The sequence below is a fragment of the Barbus barbus genome (genome assembly GCF_936440315.1).
Source record: "Barbus barbus genome assembly, chromosome: 31".
Lineage (NCBI taxonomy): Eukaryota > Metazoa > Chordata > Actinopteri > Cypriniformes > Cyprinidae > Barbus > Barbus barbus.
In genome coordinates this window covers 24,616,158-24,642,646 of record NC_136759.1, presented here as the reverse complement: position 1 = coordinate 24,642,646, position 26,489 = coordinate 24,616,158, and the positions used below count along the sequence as shown (strand labels likewise).

Below are 26,489 nucleotides of genomic sequence, written 5' to 3'. Positions count from 1 at the left end.
GACAAGCCCTCCAGCTCGCAAAGGCCATGAATGATGTCCTGTACAAATAAACCATCTGGGAAAAAATACACAAGTCACACGCAAATAATTTAGACAACCCAACAGAGCTCATATTGTCAATTCTATGCAGATTACTTGATATTTTGATGAAAATAAACTCAAGGCCGCATTTTATTCCAAAGATCTTATTTGTAATTATTACAGAACTTATTTCTAATTGTTACACTGTTATTGTGTTACTGTTATTGTCCGTGGTAGCACTTGAGATTTGTAAAGTACAATAAAAATAACGTGCAATATTATTTTTCTTACACATACTATTACTACTAATAGTATATGTAGTAGTAATATTAGTATGAAATAATAATTAATACAGTAATACATACAGTAGACCTACATAGAACAAAAAAAAATTTATGATATATTATACATTTTATTTAAAAAAAAATTATTTTGTTAGAAAACATATTAAGTACCCCAGAATGGTACAATAACAGAAAATAAGAGCAAGCTGTAAATATGATAAAATAATGCTATCTTTCGACACTAATTTTGATCAAATCAAATACTAAGCTAGCAATACACACCATGTGTTTGAAAATAAATGGGGAGAACAAAATTCACGGCTTATTTTGTCGAACTATCTATCTAAACTATCATTAAATACTAAAATAGGCTATTCGTGTGTTGGTGTAATAAGATGTCACATTGATTTATGCCATAAAACCTGGTCATTTTCAGGAATCGCTTTAATAAAATTAATAACCTTACTCACGTGTCAGATGTTGCTACTTGCTAGCAGTTTTATAATGTTGGAAATTATTACTGTACACACCGCTACAAATAAATGTTCATCCAAACAGCAGGAGGTCCTGTCTGAAAAAACGATCTGGGAGTGCAGGTCTGAATACTACTTTTATAGTTTATATGACATATTTTCAACAATGAAATACAAAATGTTAGCGTTGATAGTCTTTCGCTCATAATTATTCGTTTTCGAGAAGTCTGAGGGATTTTAAAATGTGAAAAATCAATATTATGTACAATGCATATAATACATAACTGTGACTGAAACTTTTTTAACTATTAGTATTAATTTGCGAGTGTACAAATGATATAGCTATTAAATACCAATTTTATATTATAGTATATAATTATAGTCTAAAATCTGACTTTTATCGCTGTCACTTTAGATCGAGTCTGCACTGATCAAGACTTCCATGACCTCTAATCTGCAGAAGTGTTATTCATTTGATTTGAAAGCATCTCATTGGATTATTTGGGTTTCTAGACCTTGCACAGGACGATCAGAGAAACCGTGACTATAGAAATATCAGTTACATTTCTGTGAGGTTTCAAAGCCTGGAAATCACAATTTCTAAGAGTCTAATATACTCTTGGAATATGCATGTGTAAGTTATCAGCAAGCGGCAGTAGCCATTTTTGAATATGCAGGTTATTTCTTTATTAAACTGATTACATTTTATTTTCCAGATTCCAAATACACACTGGGCAATAACATCCAGGCAGCTCTTGAAAGAAAGAAAAACGTTTAAACTGCTGTAAAACACGAGTCACAATTGTTCCCTTGCAAAAGCAACAACAACAGAGACCCATTATCACTTTTTATTTTACAGTCAAAAAACCAAAACAAAAAAAATGCAGTCTTCTTTACAGAGTGACATTTCTAAAAGTGAGGTGCTGAGCCCACAGCTAACAGTCAATCATGGTAATCAATAAAAAGAAAGAAAAAACAAAACAGTAACAAAACCAAAATACTGGTACAAAAGCATTTCAACTCCTCTTCCTTTAAAAACAATGAGTTCAGTCAGTTTTACTCTCGGCTTGTGTTGCGGCTCAATCAACATTAACTCAACACGTCTGCACACCCACTCACACAAATGAGCCATTAAGGACAATAAAGTAGCAGGAAGGTGAAGTGATGGGGTGAGCGATGACACTGGGACATCATGATGACGATGATGGTGGCAAGATGCTGTTCAGTTTGCGTGCTGTGCAGTAGAGAAGCACAGCTTGAGTGTATATGGGTATGGGCCACCTGCAGAGAGAGACAGGATAAGTCCACATTTAACATTAAAGCTGTGTGCGGCTGGAAAAGTGTGGCTGAGTAAGAACAAAGATATACACATTACTGTTGCAAATTACAATTGTCCTGTAAAATTAGTGACTATTTGATATCACATGATCACTAATTCAGTTCTCTTTTGCAGCTTATCGTGTTTGAACGGGCAAATAGACATGGCTGTCAATGCGCAGTCTTCACGTGAACACAGTAGGTTATGTCTTAAGTAAATAGCTGGGTAAAAAACATGTATCTGTATAATGGATCTGTGCATTCGGTCTTAAAAGGGACAGCAGCCTAATTTAAATGCTGCTGTGTGTCATGAATACTAATCAACAAAAAACGAAATCAACAAATAAATCATTTGTATCTTTAATAAGAATCAATTTATATTTAATTCATACAGTGAAGACTATGCAGCGTTTTAGGTAGGGCTGCCCCCCAATAGTCGACCAGAAGAGGCTTGGATGACCAAACTTGCATTAGTCGCAGAAAGTTTTAGGTTTACACTTGATTAGTCAACTTCTATAGTATTTCTTACATCACATTGAATAAAACCTGCTGTATCTGAAAAACGTTTAATTTGTATCTTCGTTCTAGTGCTGGGCGGTATGACCAACAACGTATAAAATTGTATTTTTCAAAATTATACAGGTTTCACGGTATATTTTTTTTTCATGCATGGCCGGGCGGGCGTTAACCACATTTTCTACTGACTGAGAGGAAATACGGCAGTAGGTTGACTTAGAATGCCCTATTTTACTGTCATGAGTGAATATTGTAGAACAATTCCACACTAAATTGTGACTTTCACTTTACTCCTTAAATTTTGATTTATAATTGCGACATCGTCTGATAAAATCAACACTATGCGGTGGTTTTGGCTAAATTTATTTTTTGCCTCGTGCAGCGCACTGCCTGCGTCTAAGTAACAAACTATGTGCATATTAACAGACGAACTATGTTCATATTTATAATTCCAAACAGTCGGTAAGGGACAAGTGCTTGGAAACGCTATTTTGTACTCATTCATTGATGAGTGGGCTACTGGATATTTGTGGCGGTCAATGTGGATATTGTGGATAAGTTCTTCTGTGTCATCACATTCTACAGCTTCAGTTTCAAAACTTTTACGCTTAGTAAAGGCCTCTGCACACTGAGTCCGAAATTTTCGCATGCGTTTTTTCGCATTCGCAATCTTAAAAATTCGTCACGCACAGAGACCTTGCACACTGAGTCCGATGCATTTTAATTAATCCGTTGCGAAAAAATTCGCAAAACTATACAAAATGTCTTCAAGCAGTGAGGATGATTTTGTTGTCCTCTCTCTTTTTAAAAAAAGAAAAAGGAAATATTGGGACCATCCAATCCTTAGATTGCGCAGAGAGGAAGGAGAGTTCCACCTCCTTATCAAAGAGCTGCGGGATTATCCCGAGAGATTCAAAGTTTATTTCAGGATGTCAGTGCCTCAGTTTGATACTTTGCTAGCGATACTGAATCCACATATTAAAAAGACGACCACCAATTTCCGTGAACCAATTGATCCTGAACAGAGACTGTCTGAGGTATGGATACACCAACAGACACACACACACCCCGAACTGCGGCATCGGAAATGTGAGCGCCAGGCATAAAAAAATAGGCTACAGCAGTTCTTTATATTCTGTATCTTTGTATTCTGCAATTTGTTTGTCATAAAGTCCTCTGTGCTGCAAGACGAAGTGTATTAATTTGTCTGACACTATTTTGGCTTTCGCTTGTACGGTGGCTCTGAATGGTCAAAACACCTTCTCAAAGCATCTCAAAATGCTTTATACGGATGCGAAAAACGCAAAAAATCGAACCCGATCTGAATTTTTTTTTGACGGACGAAAATTTCAGAGGCAGTGTGCAAACGTGATTGACAAAACGTGAGGTCGTATTTATTTTTCAACGTGCGAAAATTTCGGACGAAAAATTCGGACTCAGTGTGCAATGGCCTTAACACATACAGCTGTGTCCTCACCACAGTGCAACAGAGAAAAAAAGGGACTCCTCTCAAACAGTGTCGTGCTCCGAACGTTGTTTAACTGACAACAACAACAACAGCGAGAGAGTATTACAGTATTTTAAAAATTCATATCGTAAAAATAAACACCAGTATTCGGTATAAATCCGTACACTGTCCAGCACTACTCTGTTCTATTGTATTTGTCCTATTGTCTGTAAATTGCTTCTTTGTTATTAGTTTTAAATGACAAAAATTAAAATAACTATAGCTATCTTTCTATCTATATAATCAGTGATATCAATTTCTCATACCATGAAATAACATTTTGGCCATATTGCCCACCCCTAGCAGCCAAATACATATATTTTTATTTATTTATTAAATTTGGTTTAATTTTGTAGGAAACCCTGACACAACCAATTAATGCCAACATAATCTCAAACAGATGATGGTCACTTACTGGGGTTTTTCATCTGGTGATGGTTCATCATAGCAAGAGCTTCCATGGCGTCATTAACAGACTCCCACTCCAGAAGCCCTGACGAACTCCTCTCTGATGTGGAACCTATTCATTAAAGAAAAAGAGGCACTGGACACATTACAATAATGAAGGGGTACGGATGACATTACCAGTTAATAGGGCACACTTTCAATAATTTCATACTGAGTTTGGCTTTCAATGCCGTTATTTACAACGCATCAGTTAAAGACAACCCATTTTCACATACCTTTAGCTGCAAAAAGCTTGACGTTGGAAGGGCACTTTACCCCAAGTTCTTCACAGATCTGAAAACAGATGAAGGTTGTAAATGTACACATCGAATAACATCATGTGACAAGAAAGGTCCTGACTTCCTGTAATGTGAACTGACCCTGGTAAAGGCATCTGGTGAAGACTCAGGTGCTGCGTTGAAAAAGTGTAGGACGTTGCTGGGGTGCTGAATGCGGTTCTTTGCTGCCTGCTCTGGAGAAGTGAAACGGTTATTTCTGCTCCCGTGAAAGTCTTTGAAGCTGCTGCTCCCGTCTTCTAGCTCATAGGACTGACCGGGCATGATGGCCTGCTGCTTAGACACACTGGCACAAAAACAAACAAACAGACAGATTAAATAGTTGTAGTATAGTAATGAGTTTATATATGAATTCATATTTTACTCCATAATTGAAAAAAGAAATTGCAAAATTTTTTACTTTGACTCCCTTAACGTAAAATCTTAACGTAAATAGACTAAACTATCTTAACACTTTGATTAGCTTCAAATTCGTTTATGACCATAATGTAAAAAAAAAATTAATCTGAACGAAAATAAGACAAAATTATGTATTTTAACACAATGGAAGTATTTTATTGATTTTTTTTAATGATTAAACATAATATGTAGCAAAACTGTCACAAAAATATTCAAAATAATCTGAAAATATTCAAATTCTTTTCTTCTTTTATAGACAATCAGGCTGCTATTACTGCAAAATTAATTAAAAAGAAAAGAAAAAAACATCCAATTGGAACGTACCAAACATTGAGCTTTTGATTGAACAGGAAGTTGTTGTTGAGATGTGAGATGGCACGATCCACAGCATAGCAGTCTCCCATCTCCACCATAGCAGCTCCAGGCTTGCTCTTCATGAATTTCACCTACATTTAAAGGGGAAAAGTGGATTTCAGATAATGCAGTTTGCATTTTAACAGTATCCAACTTACTTTTAGCTGCTCTACATACCCGTTCCACATTTCCATACAGGCAGAAGATGTTGAAGACCCTGTCTGCGTTTATTTTTGAGGGATCCAGGCCATACACCATGATCACCGGTGAGTCTGCATGTGCGCCATATTCACCCGGGGGCGGAGGTGGGGGGCCGTACTGTCCGCCATAACGCTGACTGGTTCCACCACGCCTTGGACCCCCTATGGGTGGCCCCATCCGTCGGCCTTCATAGGGTCCGCCGTAGCTCTCGTCTTGGTATCCGTGATAACCTGCTGAGAATACACAAACGGCAAACAGACCACGTTGGGGTGGGGGTTGTGGGCAGGATAGGGGTAAACAAACATTTTACAAACCCTTCACCTTAGTTTAAGTTTTAAAGTCAACACAGCACGATCTTGCTGCCACTGTGATAAATGCACCCCAATTTGTTGTCGTTTTAAAATTCACTCCCCTGTTTGCGAGCAAACGAGGCAAATGTGTTAACACGTGTGCCCCCGCAAGCCTTACCATACTCTGGAGGGTGGTCTCCCAGCAGAGCCGGCTGCCTCTGGCGCTTGTTGGGGTTGGCGTTCATATCTGAGGCGAGAGAAGGAAGAAGGCCAAGAAAGGAAAGGGGGACGGGTCAAAAAGAGAGGAGGAGAGAGAAAAATGAGTTCGCTGAGAGGCGACAGGACAGGACACTGACTTTGTGAATGTTAATGTGATTGAAGGGGACACATAAGATACCAGAAAAAAGGGCAGATAATATTAGGGCGAATCTCACGCAAATGCAAGTTACATTTCACCCCAAAAAAAAAAAAAAACAGGTACATTTGTGTAAAGAAAATTAAACCTACTTTTAAAATCACTGAATTTTGTATGGTAGCATTTTCGTAAAAAAATCAAGCCCATTTTCTCCTTAAACTGTCATTATCGTAATGTCTGAACATCATTTGTCCTTTTGTATAAAAATACTGCAATGGGACTTTAAATACTACGATACATTTACAGCAGTGTGAGTCTTTTTGAATTACAGTAATGAGACTTGTAACTGAGGTGGGGTTTTTTATATTAATGATAATTACAGGGTTCATTTTCTTTATTTAAAATGTGTTTCATTCTTTTGATTTCAGGGTGAAATGTCATGTTATGACAGGTTTCGTGAGACTGACCTATGAAATGACTAATTACAAACCTGTCTATCTAATAAACAGAGGATTTCTGTTGGGGTGTACCAGCCCTGAACAAACTGCTGTGTTGGCTGTGAAAATTGAATTATGTTATACATTATGTTTGGGAGTGTGTGGGTGGGGGAGGACAGAATGTCTAATGCACACACACCTTGATTGCCCCCATTGCCATCAGCATCTGCACCTGTTCAGGTACACACAGTGCAAACATCAATCTCACGGACATTTCTGAATAATCATATAACAGGTTACTTACTCTATTTAGGATCTTAAATGCTTAGGGCACCATGCCTTTATTAACGTTGCTTTTTAAAAAAGACGCAACTGAAAATGATGGCAGGCCTCTCTTCTCCTATACCCCTTTACCACCAAAATGGTGCTGGTGATCGTGCTCAGCTGGGTCTCAAAATGGACTACTAACTACATCACCTCACCGCAAACGAATATGGCAAATTACGTCTTTTGCTTTCAAGTCGTACTTACTACTTTTGAAAATACACTTTTATATTTAAAGCAATTCTGTGACTATGTAATCACAAGCTAGCTTTGATGTAACTGCAAAAAGGTCATTTAATTATATTAAAAAAATTGAAGTAGTTGGGCAGCTCGGGAAATTTAGAAACGTGATAATTTAGTTTGTGCGATCTAGTTCTGTTTTACCTTAGGCAGACTGACTAGATGTTCTGAAAACTTTTACATGGTACGGCGATTATCTCATCCCTCAACCAATGATTCTAAGCCCAAAGAGTACTTCAGCTTTGACGTGAAAGCTCAGCGTATGCTTACAGCCGAACACAGCGCTTCAAAGTATACTACATTTGACAGCATGCGCAAACACAAAGTTTCATCACTATCCATTGTCTGCGCAATTTCTCTCCAGAATTTACGACCGATAAAATGTCTTTCAACGCAGCTGTATACTGTTGCTTGCGTTTGCTGTAGATTGTTGTTCCATCTCATCCATTTCTTTTTTCTTTGCAATTACAAAACAGTGTTTCCAGCTTGTGGAGCAACTTTTATGCAAACATTTTATGCCACATGAGAAATTAACATATGCATGGTGAGAAAAGCTATGTACACATACAGTATTATGGTGATGAAGAAATTTACACTGAACACTGTACGCATACTCTAGCGAGTGCATAAAACTCAAGTATATTTTGGGCTTTAGTGGCATAGCGGGCCATCTTATTATATTAGTGTAAACACACAAAATGGTGCTAGGGTTGGGAACTAGCGCCCTGTTGGTGGAAAAGGGGTACTAATCACGCAAAACATCTCTGAGGATCACAAGTATAATAATGTTGCTCACAGAAGAACAACCAACCCATCCCAGGAATATACATTTTAATGCACCTTGCCGAACTACATCAATTGGTAGCCCAATGAGGAAGACAAAAAAACACACACACAAAAAAAAAAAAAAACACACAACAACACTCAACTGGGGAGGAAAAGATCAAGTTATTCAAACATTTGGTCAAACACCCCCATGAAGCATTAGACTAAAAGCGTATCACTCCAAGACAACAGAAGCTTGGGGTTACTTACAGTACAAACGCAAGGGTTGGGGGTTGAATGATGAGGCAAGTAGTACATGCCGTAAATTAGCCACCGTTGAGCGTCTTCATGGCGTCCTCCTCCATATCGCACTTAAGAACTTTCCATTTCTTCCCCCCACCAGTCCATTCCACTGATTTCCCAAGTACTCTTCCTTGTTTCAGATGGGTTTCAATGCTCCACTGATGCCACAGCACACACGCCGTATTCTCATTTCAATGCCTGTCTTGGTGCCTGTCCATGGTGGTTGAAAAGCTGGAGCAATTTATGCCCAATTCAGACTGACTGGTACTTCCACTAGAGACACAAAGCCAACCTGCATCATACGGAAGGTGTTACACAGTAGTCAAGCGACTGGAAAAAAAGGGAACAAATGTCACATATTGACAGAAAGAGAGAGGAAGAATCGTGAAAGGGAAGGACTAGAGGAGGAGGACACATGTTGGGGGAAAAGAGCGTATCTGAAACACCAGCCTCCGGGGCAGAATGTCAGGGCTTAACTGAGTAAAAAAAACTTGTCTGCATGTCAGTGCGTCTGCTTGTTGAAATGTTGTCTGCAGTGTCTTCGGTGTCTCGAGTGGTTTAGTGTCATCAGCTGTTGACGAGTGAAGAATCAGGCATGTCGATTTGTAGGTGTCGGGGTTTGTGTTGTAACGATCGGCACGGCGAGAGAGAAAGACGACGTACCCCAGAAAAGACAGACAGGTTCAGAAAGGCTGTTTGTCTGTGGACGTCAGCAGTTTGACATGAATGAAGAGAAGAGGTCTGTTTGCATTGTGTTGTGGTGTCACTTGAGGATGCGTGTCAAAATCATCCCTTGTTAGCAGTGAGGTTAAGGTGGTGTGTCACAGTGGAGTGTGTCTTGCTCTTGACCCGTAAGAAACAACGGGAGAAAGTTGAATGGGTGTGGGAGCCATAACTACTTGCACCGACAACCCCAAATCCTTCAATGTCTTCGCTGGCAGTGTCATTTCTGTAGGAGGTGATGAGTGCTAAATGTTGTATGATCAGGTGTTTGTCAGGATGCCTTGCACTTTCACGAGAGTAAAATGAGTGTTTGTCCTTCTGGAGAAATATTCTCGCAGGTATAGGAGGCAGTTGTGGTTTGATGACTGGTACAGTGGTGGAAGTCTGAGGCACTTGTGTATCCAGTGAAATCTAGGAAATGTCCCCCAGTGTCCAGATGTATTAAGTGTTCTGTTGTTGCACTTGATATTCTGGAAAGTTCTGTGCTTTCGTTTTGGTCTCTAAAATGTACTGCATGAATATGAGGGGCAAATGGCCGGAGCGAGCACCAAAGAACATCTTGTTCAAAAGATCATTGGTTCGTTGACCTGTAATTAGTTTGCAACAGGAATTTCTTTGGGCACACCATGAATACCCACGGCCAAAATCACAATTGTCCCCATTTACTTTTAATACGTTACTCGTTGTTTTTGTGAACAATTTATCAATGCATGTTATTCCAAAGAACAACATATCACTGCTCAAAAAAACTTATCACGCCCTATTATTTTTCAAACACTTTTTTCAGGGTATAATAAATTCCCAATAGACAAAATCAAGCCCCCCTCCATTTTTTTTCTTCTTAAATATTGCTTCACCTGGAAAAGTAAAATGGGGTGTGAACGTAGTTTCATGTTAACCGTAAAAGGTGTCTGATAATTTGCCCTTCATGGTGCTAACCAAGTAAGCCACTTGCCCCTCACACTACTGGCATGTGACAGGCTTTGCTGGAAAAGGAAACTTGTGAGATATCGGCAGGACAACATTCTCAGGAAGCCTTAGAAACACCACAGGATTACAGCTTTACCTTCCCCTCTGAGAGTCACGAAATCATAGAAAACGTGGTGTAGACATTGGTATGGCTAACACTCGGCACAGGGGAGGTAAAACAGCGGATTCATTGCTGCGATTCTAAGACGTCCCAATCCCACCCACTTATTTTCCCCACAGTGGCAGTAAGGGCGCAGAGAAATGTCAGAGCAGATGTAGAGTAAACGGTACCTTGGCTGCTCAGGTTCGGATTGGTGTAGTCCCAGGTGTCTTGGTCATTCTTGAACACATTAAGGCGTGTTGGCTAAGAGTAAAAAAAAGTAAATTAAATAAAAATTATCTTTCTACCAGCTTGAGTAGGGATGGGTGATATTGAGTATTTACTTAAAATATGTGGGTAAAAAATCTCTCAAATACAGCATTTGATTATTATGCATTAGTATGTTTATTATTATATATCGGTGCATTGATTAAGCTTTTGTTTTTTACTTGTTTCAAGATTTTCACTCTAACTGGCTACAAAATAAATGGTTCCTCTAAAACCACATTTTAAAGCCATTCAGAAAATGCACAGAGTATTGTCAAATGTCTGAAAAATAATGAGTGAATTATTGCAGCATTATCACCCAATAAATTTAGATGAACCTTACCTTGGCATACTCGATCTTTAGTGTGCAACAGCCAGAGTATATATCAGCCCCATTGAGTGAGGCTTTGGCCCTTTGGGCGCTCTGAACGGAATCAAATGTGTGAGGAATTAAAGAAAATAAAAAAGTAATCTTGTGTTCCCTGACTACAGAGGTTATTTAAAATATTCATGGTAGGCAACATACTTTAAAGGGTTAGTTCACCCAAAAATGAAAATTATTTCTTTAATTACTCACCCTCATGTCATTCCAAGCCCGTAAAACCTTCGTTCATCTTCGGAACACAGATTAAGATATTTTCGAGCTTTCAGACCCTCCATATACAGCAAGGGTCCTTCTCCGCGTTACCCTAGGGCACCATTTTGGAGAGTGTCACGACGCATACGCATGCTCTCCTTTAAGTGTAAGCTAGTTGTGTTCAACGTCAGCTGCACCATGTGCATTTGTTGTTTACATGCAGGAATATCACTCTCCAAAACGGTGCCCTAGGGTGACACGGAGGAGAAGAATTGTTGAATAAAGTTGTTATTTTAGTTTTCATTTCCCACAAAAAGTATTCTCGTAGTCACAAAAGTACGGTTGAACCACTGATGTCACATGGACTATTTCAATAATATCTTTACTACCTTTCTGTGCCTTGAACGTGTTAGGACCCTTGCTGTCTACGGAGGGTCAGAAAGCTCTCGGATTTCATCAAAAATATCTTAATTTGTGTTCCAAAGATGAACGAAGGTCTTACGGGTTTGGAACAACATTAGGGTGAGTAATTAATGATAATATTTTCACTTATGGGTGAACCTTAAGTTAAATGTTTGGACAGAACCTTCCTAACAAAGCCTGTAAGACATTCATAGTCCACATGCGAAGTACGTGCGCAATGACTCGTGAACACAAAGTACAGCTAGAAGAACCAGCTTTGATCTGCAGTCTGAAACAGTAAAGGATATTCCACCATGGCCTGGACACCATTCTTCCTAAAGATGACGATTCTTTGAACAGGACCACAGTTGTTGCAAATAGTATAGAGAACATCCTGTAGAACAACAAGAACATTAGTGTTTAAAAAATCTCATTTGTATAATAAAAAGCATCAATAATATTACACAGTGGATGTGTGCATTACCGTGGTAATAGGATAAATGGGGTTCATGATTGTCAGTAGCAAGACATTATTAACACTGCGGGAATCATCAGGGTCACCCGGCCTGGATATCTTCTGACTGGTGGAGTAGTTTACAAACGCAGGATGTCCGGCGATGTAGATCTGGTTGTCGTTGGCATAAGTAACAGCATTGCAAGACCCATTCATATCCTCGTATTCAACAAGGGCTTGACGCTTCTTAGGCATGAGTACGACATAACTGCAGAGAGATGGAGAGAGATGATCCTCAATGCATTTCACTACAGGCAGGATTGGCAAATCCGACAGATATAACACAAAGTTACCTGATGGTTCCAAACTCTTGCAGGGCTTCAACGATGTCGGCCTCCAAAACTCCGTCCACTAAGCCTCGGACATGCACCACGAGAGATGGGAGGGTCTTGTGCGGGTCAACATAGTCCTCCTATCAAATAAATCATCACATTAGTCCAGTAAACTGGCATAAGTAAGTAGTCATAATGTATAACAAGAAAAATCATCTAAACATGGCAATAACACGCTCTTTGTCCATGCGGTGTAATTTATATCGTCCTTCGTGTGTGCAAATCGAGTACGTCCAATATATATATATATATATATATATATATTCATTGTCATGCAAGTTATATTTTTCCCGCTCGTTGAGATTAATCACGAATTCATCTGCGTTTACATAATCCATTCATTCAGCATTCTATCAGAATATATGTGTGGCGTGAAAAATACTGGCTTTTCTTACTAATATGTTACATCAACATTCGCTACATAATCATTTTATGGTTTCATGAGTGTGTTTTTGGTGCAGAAACATCAGTGTGTTGTAGCTCAATTGTTTGGTTAGCTTGTTTGCTAACTAGTGCGGTGTTAGCCAGCTAGCTAACTAAAGAGAAGTCTGATAAAGTCTGTAATAAAATAACGGATAGTGAGTAAGCAAAGATTTGTCTTACGGTCGCCATTCCCCCCTCGTTTTCCGTTTTTTGGCGTTTTGTTGCTCTGCCGCCTTCACTGTAGTAGCGGGCCGTCTGCGTCGCCATGTTGTCCCGTTACGATTCACGCGCATCAAAATGAAATGGACGAAAACTACAGAAAATGGGACAGGCGGGGGGTGACGTCTTCCGGAGAAGAACCGCGAATATTACTGGCGGACGGGAACTGTCAATCACCTCTGTAGACCAATGAAAACAGCGTGGCTGTACGTCGAGGCCAATGATTGGACGCTACAGTAGTTCAGCTTCTACCAGAGCGTTGATACGGAAGCGAAGCACTAGTGTATTATAATAATAATAATAATGTGCTGCTGTCTCCATCACGACTTCATTTTCCTGTCATCTAACATTACAATAAATTGATTACGAACATTTTCTCACAAAAACATGTTCTAGTTTAACTACAAATGTGCAGGATTAAAAAAATATTGAGATGTAAAAAAAGACTTAATATTCATTGTTAATTTAATATATTAGCAATCATCAGGAGGATAATAAATAGAATGAATATAAAAACAAACAAATAAATGAATAGGGTCAGTGACATAAACTTGTGATCTGTTCACCAATTTATTGAACTCAAACAATAGCCACAAATTATCCAAAAGAGGTTTATTCTACAGCTTAAGAACAAATCTAGTACAAGGTGTTTATTTACATCATAGCCTACTAAGCATCATTTATTTATCAAATACAGACTTACACGGAAAAAGAAGACAGAACTGAATAAATAAATCTAATCAGTCAAATGGTTAATTTTGGAAGCCATGATAACTTGTATATATATATATATATATATATATATATATATATAATTTAGGCTATATTAATGACAAAACACTTGCACCTGCACTATATGAGCAGTGGTGGGCCTACATTGTTGTTTTCACACACTTTCTATTTGATTTAATGTAGCGCTGTCAAACGATTAATCGTGATTAATCGCATCCAAAATAAAAGTGTTTGTTTACATTATATATGTGTGTGTACTGTATATATTTATTATGTATATATAACGACCTACATTTCACTGCTGGTTACTGTGTATGTGACAAATAAAAATCTTGAATCTATATATAAAGATACCCACATACAGTGTATATTTAGAACATTTTTACATGTAGTTACGTGTATATATTTATATTCATATGAATTAGATCATATATAAACAGTGTTGGGGGTAACGCATTGCAAGTAACACGAGTTACGTAATATTACTTTTTTCAAGTAACTAGTAAAGTAACGCATTAACTTTAAAAAAAAGTAACGCCAGTTACTTTGTTTCCCCATTTATTGACTGACAGTGCGCTGTGTGAACATGTTACTGTAGTTAAGTAACGTAATTAGTTACTTTTTTAGGGAGTAACGCAATATCGTAATGCATTACTTTTAAAAGTAACTTTCCCCAGCAATGTATATAAATCTATTTAATAAATAAACGTAACATATTTTGCTTAAATATATACATAAATGTGTGTGTGTGTATTTATAATAAATATACACAGTACTCACATACATAAACAACGTTTATTTTGGATGCGATTAATCGCGATTAACCGTTTGACAGCCCTAATTGAATTATATTTATCTCTGCATAGATTAGAGATTGGTATAAAACTCTTTTACAGTAGCTACAGACTGTGAAATGTAAAAACTCTTTTCCCCACTCATATTTGAGGAGCTAGAACAAAACACTTCTTGACAGTCGAGGGCAGCAAAGAGTCAAAGTTTCATAATCTAAGAATGTGTCGAAGCTAAATCTCTATAGCAAGGGTGTCCGGTCCTGCTCCCGGAGGGCCAGCATTCTGCTGTTTAGCTCCAGCTTCCTCCAGTAGTTTTGTTTTGAAATTTTTAGTGATCCTGAAGACCTTAATTAGCTTGTTCAAGTGTGTTAGTGCTGCAGCGATGATGTATTTTTGTAGGCCAACCTGGAGGGCAGCACCATCCAACAAAATCCCCAAAAGGTTAAGCTTATATGCATCCACACCCATTTCCGGCTAAATCATATCAATGAATCATATGAACTTTGATATACTGGTCTCAATAAAACACACCTATCATTAAATTGCATTATACACCTTGTGATGGGAGTTATTATTAATTATTAATTAACACTGAGATTATGAGAAACTTTAATTTTCTGCATTGAAATTCTCCCACATGGAGCATTTGGTTGAAGCTGTTTGTTAAAATTGATTTAATAAATATACACAGCATAACACCAAACCCAGGAGTGAATCTCCTGTTATTTATTGAGCATTAGTTTTTCTTCTTGAAGACTTGATGGCAGACTTTGTCCTGACAATGGATCTCCTAAAGAGAGAGAGTGATTAGCATGATAACTGGACATATACACTCAAATATTCATTAATATACACTTGTAAAGTGCCAAATTGTATCACCATGTTTATTTGGGTATGTATAATGAACTTGGACTGTCATGTATGCCAGTAGAATGGTATATTTTATGATAATAATTCAGTACCATGGTATATAATAAAGTACCATCGTATGCATAAGTGTACCCTGTTGGAAAAATCAGTATATGTTGGTTAGGTATGTTTTGAAGCATGGCTGCTGGTTTGAGCTGGTTTAAGCTGGTCAAGTGCTGGTCATGAGCTGGTTTAAGATGGTCCTAAGCAACTAGCTCCTGCTCATGACCAGCTTAAACCAGCTCAAACCAGCAGCCATGCTTCACAACATACCTAACCAGCATATGTTGGATTTGTCAACAGGGTAAACATTGATTTCTCCCTTTATTGATTAATTAGTTGTACAGGTGCAGTTCTTTACCAAGTGAAGCAGGTCTCCTTCAATCCATTGCCTCCAGCCACGGTTCTCCTTTTCTCCCTTTTGCACACACACCAGTTTATCACCATCCCACCTCACCAGGGTCTGAAACAAAGATTTCAGGATTTTGTCAGTGTAAAAGATGAGTACTCTCATATGTGGGACACCTCCACTCATGTACGGGACCCTGAGCTGCACCTTTATGACATTAAGAGTCAAATAGTATAGTTAAATTAGAACTATATAGAACCCAAAGTGCATTAAAGCAGCAAATATACTGTATTCATAGCAATGCATTGAAATATACAGTATTTAGGCCTGAATTTAAGATTTATTATTTGAATCGAAATTTGGATAACACACATTTAATATAAACAGACTTAATAAAGTTCATGTAATTTGTGAAACCAGCGAGAGTAAGATTTCTGCTCTCAAAAAATCACGGCACAGTTTATTATTAACTGCTTTCATCCATTTGATTTAATTTAATTAAGCATGTTTGGGAAAAGAAGGGAAAAACATCAGCACAGGGGTCATGTGACCCTTTGATGCATTTTGGACACCTTAACAATTCTGCTGTCCAGGGCTTTTGTGTGCTCCTCAAACTCCTCCCCGATGATGAAATCGACCTCATAGTTTCTGAAGGTGCTCAGTGTTTTGGTCTCAAATTTGTCTCCGTTCTGCACAATGACTTTAGTCTGTTTGAGATGCACTGCGATCTTACGGGTGGCAAAGTCAATATCTGCAAGGGAGGAAAAGAATGATGTATTAAAGCCTTGAAAAGGAAAAATCAGCACAGAATCTCAGTGGTATCTCATTGATATCAGTTTGACATCAATATTACGTCAAACTGAGGTTTAAATTCAGTTTGGATGGCAATTTCTTCCGGTGATGATTGGGTGAAAATAAGAAGTGAATCCACATTCAAATTGGTTTAATGTATATGTAAGCCAATATGATTGAATCAGTCAATCAAAACATTGTCATGTCACGTTTTTGATTAGCTTATTTGACCTGTTTTTGGACGTCAATTTCATGTCTTTTCAATATCAGTTTCCACTGGGAATGTATGAAAGGAGGCTTTGAAATGCTGTAGAAACATCTGTGATGCAACAGACGGACAGAAATGCCCTCACATATATTCATACGCTGGGACAAAGGTGGCCGAAGTGCTCAAGTGCGCTCATCTCCCACCTTTATCAAAGCCACTGATAAGATACTATTGGGAAGTCGTGGCCTAATGGTTAGAGAGTCGGACTCGTAATCGAAAGGTTGCGAGTTCGAGCCCCCGTCCGGCAGGGATTGTAGGTGGGGGGAGTGAATGTACAGCGCTCTCTCCACCCTCAATACCACGACTGAGGTGCCCTTGAGCAAGGCACCGAACCCCCAACTGCTCCCCGGGCGCTGCAGCATGGCTGCCCACTGCTCCGGGTGTGTGTTCACGGTGTGTGTGTGTGGATTTGTTCACTACTCACTGCTGTGTGTGTGCACTTGGATGGGTTAAACGCAGAGCACCAATTTCGAGTATGGGTCACCATACTTGACAATACGTCACGACTCGACCTTGCATGAACGTTGATCCTGAAAAAACAACCCATTTATTGATTCATTTCTTGCACTAGTAAAGCTACTCAATGTGTTTTTCTTAATTTAAATTAATTTATTAAATTAACAAGGAATTCATATTTATGTTTATTTATTTTCCTCAAATTGCTATAATAGTCTGGTCACCATTTTTAATCACAATGAGTCCATGCAATAAAATCTGTCACAAACTGAATATTTTTCACGTTAGACTCAAATGTATGCAACCCCAGTGCATGCAACCTCTTACACTAATATCGTGCACTACATCCCTTTTTTTAGATTTTGCAGCAACTGCATTTTCATTCAAGTTTTTTCTATTTGATTTTATTACTGTTAATGTTTATTTCAAGTAATGCATGTTTTGTTATTAGTCGTAGTTAATTATAACAACCCATATAAAGTCTCAAATATTAATGCATTCAAATGCAAAATGAATCTTAACAGAATATACTGATAGAACTCTATTACGTTGCACTATATTGTCTTCTTTAACACATTATTTTGCATGATTTAAGCAGGGTTACTGTGAACTCTGTCCACTAAGAACAAGATAATGTAGATATAAGAACCCGATCTGCATCTCTGGTGTGTAAATGCTCCTGCTGATAACTATAGGACTCCAGTAGGCAGTCAGTAATAGAAATCACATACCCAAAGCCTTCATGACATCCTCAAAGTTGTCATTGCTGACCATCTCCCACGTTCCATTGAAATCAGCCGGCATTGTGAAGCTGGAGGTTGTGTGAGAAGAGTAGATTGAGGTGAGCCACGGCCTTCTCTAGCGGTGTGTGTGATCAAATGAACCGTAAGAACAGAGTTCTTTTGATAAGACCCTTTATCAAAGGGGTGGGCTTTCGAAATGGGACGTACTTGTGTCAGCTTTTAATATGGTCTGATAGAAAGATACAGACAAGCTGTGCAGATATTGCAGTCGTCATGTCATTTTAAAGCTGTGACAGCACTATCCCACACTTTGTAATGCTACACTTCCTCATAACTATTTTAATCAGCAGTAAACATGTAGAATAACCGTGCATTAGAATTCTAATGTTTAAAGCAATTGCAGCATTCTTTGGAACAATCCCAAATTTAAAGTTCAATAACTGAACCAAAAGTGGGACACACCAAATACTAAAAGTTTCATTCTGATTTGAATTATTGTAATATTTCACCAATCGCTATACTAGTCATTTTATCTGCAATTAAAATATTGTATTAAACATGCAAAATATAAGCTTTTTCACTTCTGCTCTCTACTACTCTAACCTTAACTTTTGGACCCATCTTTATATATACATTTTTACTTTATGTTTGAATATATGTATATGTATGTGTGTATATAAGAAGTCTCTCATGCTCACCAAGGCTGCATTATTTTTAAATGCAAGAAAAAGCATAAATTAAATTACAGTAAAAAGAGTTAGAAACAGTAATACTGTTAAATATTTTTACAGTTTAACTGTTTCCTATTGTAATATATTTTAAAATGTCATTTATTCCTGTGATCAGGAGCTGAATTTTGTTTGAAATATATATGAAATATAATTTTTTGAACAATGTGGAAGTCTTTACTGATCAATTGAATGCATCCTTGCTGAATAAAGGTATTCATTTCTTTCAAAAACCACCACAACTAGAATTTTTGAATGATAGTGTATGTTTAAGCTCGTAAAATTGTTGTTGCAATGACCCATGTGCAATAAAATAGCAAAGTATGGCAGTGATGTGTTAGGAGTCAGGCAAGTAAAAGTGTGACACTTGCATTTGTGGATTTGTCCGTGTCACTGCAACACTGGGCACATGATGATAAGTTAACTCAGATAAGTGTCTTTATACTGCATTTGACCTCATATACTGCACTCATTATCAGCTCAGCACACAGATAGACAGTAAACCGCTGGCTTTGATCATGACATTAATGCAATCACTGTGTATTTATACTTGCCACATACTGACAATTAATGTCATAATCACAAAGTATTACTGTATGCTCCAGTAAATTAATTTAAAATGGGATTAGATGTTTTATTGCACATGCTGTATCTTTAAGTTTATTAATTGTAGTATTATTATTGCACAGCAAAGAAAACTAATATTTATTATTATTATTAATTTGGTACAAGAAATACATCCTTGATGTACACAAACAACTAAAAATTTTAATATTTATTTATATTTGAATTAATTTTACTTCTGATTTAGGGGTAAAATTATGAGCTGCACCCAGTCTGAAGGTGCAAGAGAACATGGGAGTGATGTATCTTCCAGCTTTCTCTGTAAATAATGTTACAATGTCAAAGGGCATATTGCTTAAGAAATAGAACTTAGGGCATTTTTGTTGTTGTTTTCTTTCAATCTCATATCAAGAATCTTAAGAGAGTTTAAGGTTTTCAGTGTACAGGAGCAAAATGCAAAGAAGAGGACAGAGGTCACTGTAACACATACTTCAGATCATGTAGGCCAAAGTTCAGTTTGCTTTCTGTGACATGTACTCTTGTGCAATTCTTCCTGTTTAAATAATGACAACTATTATGCAGTTTCTTTGATTATGACGTTAGTGTTTTAATTTTACTGCGTTGCTCATGGTGTTAACAGTGTAACAGACCCAGTATAATTTTGACAAACCAGGCCAAATAATGTACCTTAACCATCCCTGCATTAGTACGCTGATTGTATTAAAGAGGTCATCGGATGTCCATTTTTCACACTATAGAAAATTACTCTGGGGGGTGTTAAATATAACCTATGAAAATCAGTTCGATTTTACTTAAGTATATTAGTTAGCAAGCAAAATATATAATCAATTGGTCGATTCTACTGACACCACCAATTTGTTTACAGTAATGACTGCAACACAAGAAATAAAGTAATATATACCCAGAAGTATTAGCTCTGGCACCTCAAAAGTGCACATGCATGATCCAACAGCCGAGGAGGACCCCCCCCCTGACAGCAAGCATATATTTTCCTATAGGCTAATTATTATGAATAATAATTTAGTATTGCCTGCTAAAAATAATTATTACTCAATTTTTATAGGTAATTAGTTGTGTAGTGTATTGAAAAATATTAGTTATACTCTACCTTTTTGTTTTGTCAGAGCTGTTAAATGTAGGTATTCTTTACCCAAATATGTAGCATAGAATCTGCTCACACAAACTGAGTGCAAATTGTTACCTAAATAACATTAGCATCATCTGAGGTCCTCTGGGGGGTTGGCATCATCTCTTCTTATGTGTTCGGTCATCTCAGATCTTTTAAGGGTTGGATCCAGACATCCCCTGGCAGAAACAGAGAAACAAATAGAGACAAAATTAGCGTAGCTGCTATTCCAACCAAGCAAAAATTATTTGTTCAACCCAAGCTAAAGAATAATAATGTGCATTTGATCAGACATAACTGCAGTACAAGATTATAAGATGCATTATGTGATATGATACTCATCAGTTTCAGTGGCGTAGATGGTAAGGCATAAGCTTTTACCTACATTTCACTGCTGGTTATACCCTGTATAATTGTGTATGTGACAAATAAAAACTCTTGAATCTTGATTCTCTAGGGTCTTAATGAAAAGTGTATAACATACTTTGGTTCAAAATTCTCAATGGTAGTGTTAAACAACACCCTTTTTACCCTGTCAAAATCAGCTCTGTTTTCAGCACGCCGTTTTAGTGCTTGTTCCTTTAAATGCTAATGAGCTCTCCCGACCCCGCCCCTCTCTTCTGTGGGGTGACGAGCAGTATTGTTTACTTTAGCCACGAACCTTGCTAACTAGCACATTATTAGGAAAGGCGATTTTGCAAAGATTCATAAAATAACCTTATACTCACTTCACGAATGTTTTGCGCAAAGTTAGATGCATTTAGGCAGATCAGGGATGCATTCCCTTCAAAAACAAAGGTAATCCACTGAGTCTTCAGCGGCTCAGATGTCTGGAGTAAATGACGACTGCGATGTTCATTATTACATCCAACAACAAAACACCTCAATCGCTTAGGAGCCATTCTTTACATCTGCTTCAGCATTGAAACAATGGTGGACTGTCTACAGCTCACTCAGGTAAAACGCTCAACACGTATCAACAATCATGGGAGGGGCCACACAGACAGGCATCTGAGAATGGCTTGATTTGAGAGAGGGGTCAAGGTTTATGTGAATTACAGTATCACACCATCGGTGCTCGGGCCCTAATTATTTGCACTAACTAGAATATATGTGACCCTGGACCACAAACCAGTCTTAAGTCGCTGGGTTATATTTGTAGCAATAGCCAAAAATACATTGTATGGGTCAAAATTATCCATTTTTCCTTTATGCTAAAAGTCATTAGGATATTAAGATCATATTCCATGAAGATAGTGTGTAAATTTATTACCATGAATGTATCAAAGCTTAATTTTTGATTAGTAATATGCATTGCTAAGAACTTCATTTGGACAACTTTAAAGGCGATTTTCTCAATATATATATATATTTTTGCACCCTCAGATTCCAGATTTTCAAATAGTTGCATCTTGGCCAAATATTGTCCTATCCTATCGAACTATACGTTATGACAAAGCCATTTGTATGACAACCATACAAAGCTGAATAAATAAGCTTTCCATTGATGTATAAATCTCAATTTCGAAAAATGTACACTTAAGACTGGTTTTGTGGTCCAGGGTCACATATCGCTTTTCCCACTTAGTGTAACTACCAAAAATATCATAGTTCAGTTAAATACAGCTCAGTGTTGATTCAGTTCTGTCCAATTTGTAAAGTTCATCAATTATGAAATGAGCTAAATTGGACAAAATAGCATTGTTTACTAGTATGAAGCCTTAACAAGCCTTTGTAAAAAGAACGGTTAGCACATTTGTTCATAAGGTAACCGCCTTGACAGCTGTGCTGAATTAATGCGGTGTTTGTCATGTGCCAACACTTAAGCATACTACTCTGAAACATTTGTTGCTTACCGTTTCACACACTATTCTTTATAAAAAAAATAGTAGGCAGCATGCACTGTGTACTGGGTAGTAAGCATGCCATTTCGAACAACCCACATTAAAAAACAAAAGCAATTAAAAATAAATAATTCTTCAAAAACTGCAATTGCAGGTTTCAAACAGAGATGGCGACAAAGAGGCAAAACTTATGGACTACAGCTTTAAATAAAAATCGGTCAGATTTTTCCCTTTCTTTTGGATCCTTATCATTATATCATAAGTGACCTTATCCTGAGCTTCAGGTGGCATGTGTATGAGTAAACAGCTACCCTAAAAGTACTTTTACATTTTTGAAAAGTAGACTTTTAGTAGGTTTAAAATCTTATTATATTTGCAGTATCATTGATTCACAAGCATCGGCCACATGCTCACATCCGGACAAATTGCAAATCAAATTAGATTTAGGCCTATGTAAGTAGTTAAAAAAATGAAATGAAACGTGAGATTTGTCTTTGATTTGTCCTGTATCAGCTTATTTCTCAAGCAAACGAGTTAAGAAAAACAAATTCCAATCCCAACCTGAAACAGTACTTTATTCATAGGAAGTCTTCCCTCTCTCACTTAAGCGGCCAACAGGCTTATCATCCTCAGTGAAACTTGTATTAAAGAAGCTCTTATGAAAAAGACACCAAGCAAAATGCCAAATAACAACTGCATTACATAAACGGCGATGCACAATTCAAAGACTGCATACAAAAGTTAATTGCTGTTCATAAGTTAAGTCTGAAAAGGAATTAATACTGAAAGTATGCAACACAGATCACTAAAACGTCTTCCCAATATGAGAAATCACAGTACTTTGCTGAAAGTACTCATTTGATTTACTGTACTTGGCAAACAGGTACCAATTAATAGTTAATGGCATGGCAATTCATCTCATTTGAATACAAAAAAAGAGAAAAAAAAAAAAAGTAATGCTTGACAAAGGAATTTAAATATACAATGCTTTGCTACAAACCGACTCTCAAAAACCTGGAAATATGGTCAAAGAAAACCAAAGACGAACCAAAAGGTGACAGATGACAGGAAGAAACACATTTGTACATTTAACAGTGACGATACAGAACTTGTGTGTCAGAGTCAAAGACGACTTGTTCGTTTTCATAAAGTGTTTTTGGACCTAAATGCTCATGTCGAAAATATGACACTAGAATCTGAGAGCTAAAAACTGAAACAAGAAACATATGCAAGTTTGAGAATATGGTAAACGTAGTTGACCCCTGAGTTTCTAATGCAGAACTAGTGTATAAAATACCTCATTACAGTGTGTCTTTTAGTGCAAGCCAGCAAATCTGCTCGATTAAACCGGAGGTATATTAGGATAGCACCCAAGCAAACAATGCTTCTCTATGCAGTCTTTCCTGTTGGCCGAATCACAGAGTGGGGCAGGTTTGAATAGCCAAACCAGTAGATCAAATACATCTCATTTAGAATTCATTTCTGATTTTTATTTTCTTTTTTTTTTTTCATAGAAAACATAAATATCCCTGAATGAAACTGATTCACAGTATGTTGAGGACTCCAGTGCTACTACCATTGTTTTTATGTTGGGACAATCAAGTGTGTCTTCAAGGTCTCCAGTTAGTGTCTCTTGCATGGCTCAACTGTCAAGTCCTTCATTCGCTGTCTTGGTAATTCACAGTCCGTTTGCCTCTGTTTCTGGTCCGGATGCGTGTGGCCCGTTGAGGTTTCCCAAATGACACGTCACTATCCTCATCGGAAACACTCCTCTGGGGTTTCCTGGACTGTGCGGCTCCTCGGCCGCGGTCCCTCAGCCGTCTCTTTGGACTGCTCTGTGAACAAGAGCTGGCATCTGATTCAGACTCCCCAGACTCTTCGCTCTCAGAGTCGCTTCCATCATCACCATCGCTGGCATCCTCGTTGCTTTCGCTTTGCTTCCGTCGTTGCCGGGTCGCCTTGGGAAGCTTCTCCTGAGACCGTCGCTCCCGACCATTCTCAGATTTGCACCTAGTTTCGGAGTCACTCTCGGAGTCCGTCGAGCCCCTTAAGCGCTTGTAGCGTTTCGCATGCTTTCTTTGAGGTGTCATGCCCTCGTTTTCATCACTGGTCCTACTACGTTTGTTGTCTGCGTCTTCAGACTCGGAGGAGCCACTACGTTTTCTTTTGGAGTTACCACCTGGTGGTTTTCTTGCCCGGGAGTTGGCCCGCTCCTTGCTCTTTCCGTTCTTTGATTGCATCTCCATCTCAGGACTGAATTCTTCATCCGAGTCCTCCATAATGTAGCTCTTCTTGGGAAGAGTTCTAAGAGAGATTCCTTTGGATGCAACTTTAAGGCAAGGCTTCCTCCTCGGATGTGCCTTTTTGTCCGATGCGTCGCCCTTTTGCCATTCATCAGAGGAAGTATCCTCCTTTTTCCTCTGTCTTCGGTCTACCTCCGCTTCACTTTGCGAACTGGAGGCCTCCGACATTGCCTTAAGCTTCTTTTTGCGAGCACTGGATGCATATTTTCTGTTTCTGAGCGACCTTCTTTCTACCCCATCACTTTGATTTTCTTCGTCTTCTGATTTAATTCTCTTCCTGCGAGCAACAGATTTTTCTGAAACTTCACTGAGCTCCTCGGAGTCCTGGGTGGTTGATGTTAATGCATCTGTGGTTGAGGTTTTTTTGCGGGTAACTTGCTGTTTTGTGGCAGAAGCTTGTTCTTGGCTTTCTGATGGTGCTTTACTCCTCTTCAGCTCTTTTGCATCCACCTTCCTTCCGTTTTGATAAGGGTGCTTTTGAGTTTTGGGCACCTCTACATCCTCATCAGAACTCCTTTCAGAATCCTGCTTGCTTGGCCGATTTTTCTGACGTCGGTCTCTGGAGCAATTCTCTTCTTCAGCATCAGTGTCATTCAACTTTTTTATTTTAGTGACAGCGGCTTTTGCGGTCTTCCTGGTGGACTTCCGCCTGACAACGAGATCCTCGTCCGACTCCCGGTTTACACTTTCGTTCTGACTCTCCCCATCATCTGTGTTGTCCTCACTTTCCACTCGTTGCCGTTTGGTGCTGTGTCCGTTAACGAAAGGAGACGTTTCTAAAAATAGAAATACAGAAATGAACCTCTCTTTAGTGTCAGTGACCCATTAATGTTTAAAGTTACAGGCCCATACTTCCTTTTGTAGAGGAACTGACTGGATTGTGCAAAGGAGGTTAAACTTTTGTCCTAGCAATCAGGCTATTTTTGTTTGAGCCTGAACAAGCTGAGCATGTTTTTAAAGGGTTAGTTCACCCAAAAATGAAAACTAGGCTGTGTTTTACTCACCCTCGAGGTATCCAAGGTGCATATGACTTAATTTTGGCAGGCATTTTTGATTTAGTCTTAGACTATTAAGCATTTTCGTCTCAAGGTAAAGACTTAATCATTTGAGCCTTTCATAGTCGTCGAAAAGTCATTGTATTTGTGTCAACGTTTAGTCACTACTTTTAGTTAAACTGCAGTTACCAACATTTATTTTGGTAGCTGTTTTATATGTAGTCTTCAAACCAAAACAGTCATTAATTCTTGTCTCTTTATAGCAAATCAATTAAGCTTATGAGAAATTTGAATCAAGGACTGAATTTGGGAAAAACTGGAATAAATAAATTTTTTGGTAGAGATACAAATTAAACTCGTTTTTCAGATACAGCAGGTTTACTTAAGTATACATTTATTTAACATCTTTTGTTGGTTAAAATTAAATGACACAGATATGTATTTAATTAGGAATGCTGTCCATTTAAGACGGATGCATGTAATACTCACACACATTTGGTTTTCACCCATCTGTTTACGTTCACTTAAGCCATAACTGACTGCATTTACGTGATATACTCTACACGATAGACATTTGGACTGCTGCGTGTGTATTTGAGCACTGAGAACTGATCGTGCGCTGTATGAGAACTGAAGAAGTGGAGCGTGCGCGGAGCCGTGTGAGGCACGTTTTTTTATGGATGCGCATGGTTTAACATGTTTTGGACTGTTAAAAAGAAACACCCACCCACCGCAATGATAACACTTGGAATAGCCAGGACAATTTTTAATACAACTCTGATTGGATTCGTCTGAAAGAAGAAAGCCATATAC

The 26,489-nt window shown here is 38.1% G+C and overlaps 3 protein-coding genes across 7 annotated transcripts in view; all 3 read right to left on the bottom strand.

Annotated features, from left to right (window-relative positions):
• Positions 1-1,444: 1,444 nt before the first annotated feature.
• hnrnpl2 (heterogeneous nuclear ribonucleoprotein L2) lies at positions 1,445-13,411 on the bottom strand. Of its 4 annotated transcripts, none has more exons than XM_079387713.1 (14): positions 13,017-13,411; positions 12,375-12,493; positions 12,052-12,289; positions 11,876-11,961; positions 10,932-11,028; positions 10,513-10,585; positions 7,097-7,129; positions 6,284-6,352; positions 5,792-6,045; positions 5,585-5,706; positions 4,946-5,147; positions 4,802-4,859; positions 4,534-4,638; positions 1,445-2,059 (listed from the first exon to the last, which is right to left on the bottom strand). In XM_079387713.1, the coding sequence occupies exons 1-14, from the start codon at positions 13,101-13,103 to the stop codon at positions 2,001-2,003; spliced, it is 1,602 nt and encodes a 533-aa protein (XP_079243839.1). In that variant the 5' UTR covers positions 13,104-13,411; the 3' UTR covers positions 1,445-2,000. The 4 variants fall into 4 exon arrangements, with proteins under 4 accessions (XP_079243839.1, XP_079243838.1, XP_079243840.1 ...); XM_079387712.1 differs by having other exon boundaries at positions 5,792-6,048; positions 13,017-13,335; XM_079387714.1 differs by lacking the exons at positions 6,284-6,352; positions 7,097-7,129 and having other exon boundaries at positions 5,792-6,048; positions 13,017-13,144.
• A 1,153-nt stretch (positions 13,412-14,564) lies between these two features.
• On the bottom strand, positions 14,565-18,350 carry rbp2a (retinol binding protein 2a, cellular). Its single transcript, XM_079387502.1, has 4 exons — positions 18,084-18,350; positions 16,409-16,587; positions 15,849-15,950; positions 14,565-15,368 (listed from the first exon to the last, which is right to left on the bottom strand). Exons 1-4 carry the CDS (start codon positions 18,154-18,156, stop codon positions 15,315-15,317), a joined length of 408 nt encoding a protein of 135 aa, XP_079243628.1. The 5' UTR covers positions 18,157-18,350; the 3' UTR covers positions 14,565-15,314.
• Positions 18,351-22,935: 4,585 nt separating this feature from the next.
• LOC306851708 (bromodomain and WD repeat-containing protein 3-like) overlaps positions 22,936-26,489 on the bottom strand; it is a 28,144-nt gene continuing 24,590 nt past the window's right edge. For both annotated transcript variants that reach the window (XM_079388145.1, XM_079388146.1), the window contains exon 42: positions 22,936-25,457. In XM_079388145.1, the coding sequence (XP_079244271.1) occupies positions 24,037-25,457 (1,421 nt within the window). In that variant the 3' untranslated portion in view covers positions 22,936-24,036. The remainder of the gene's footprint in view (positions 25,458-26,489) is intronic.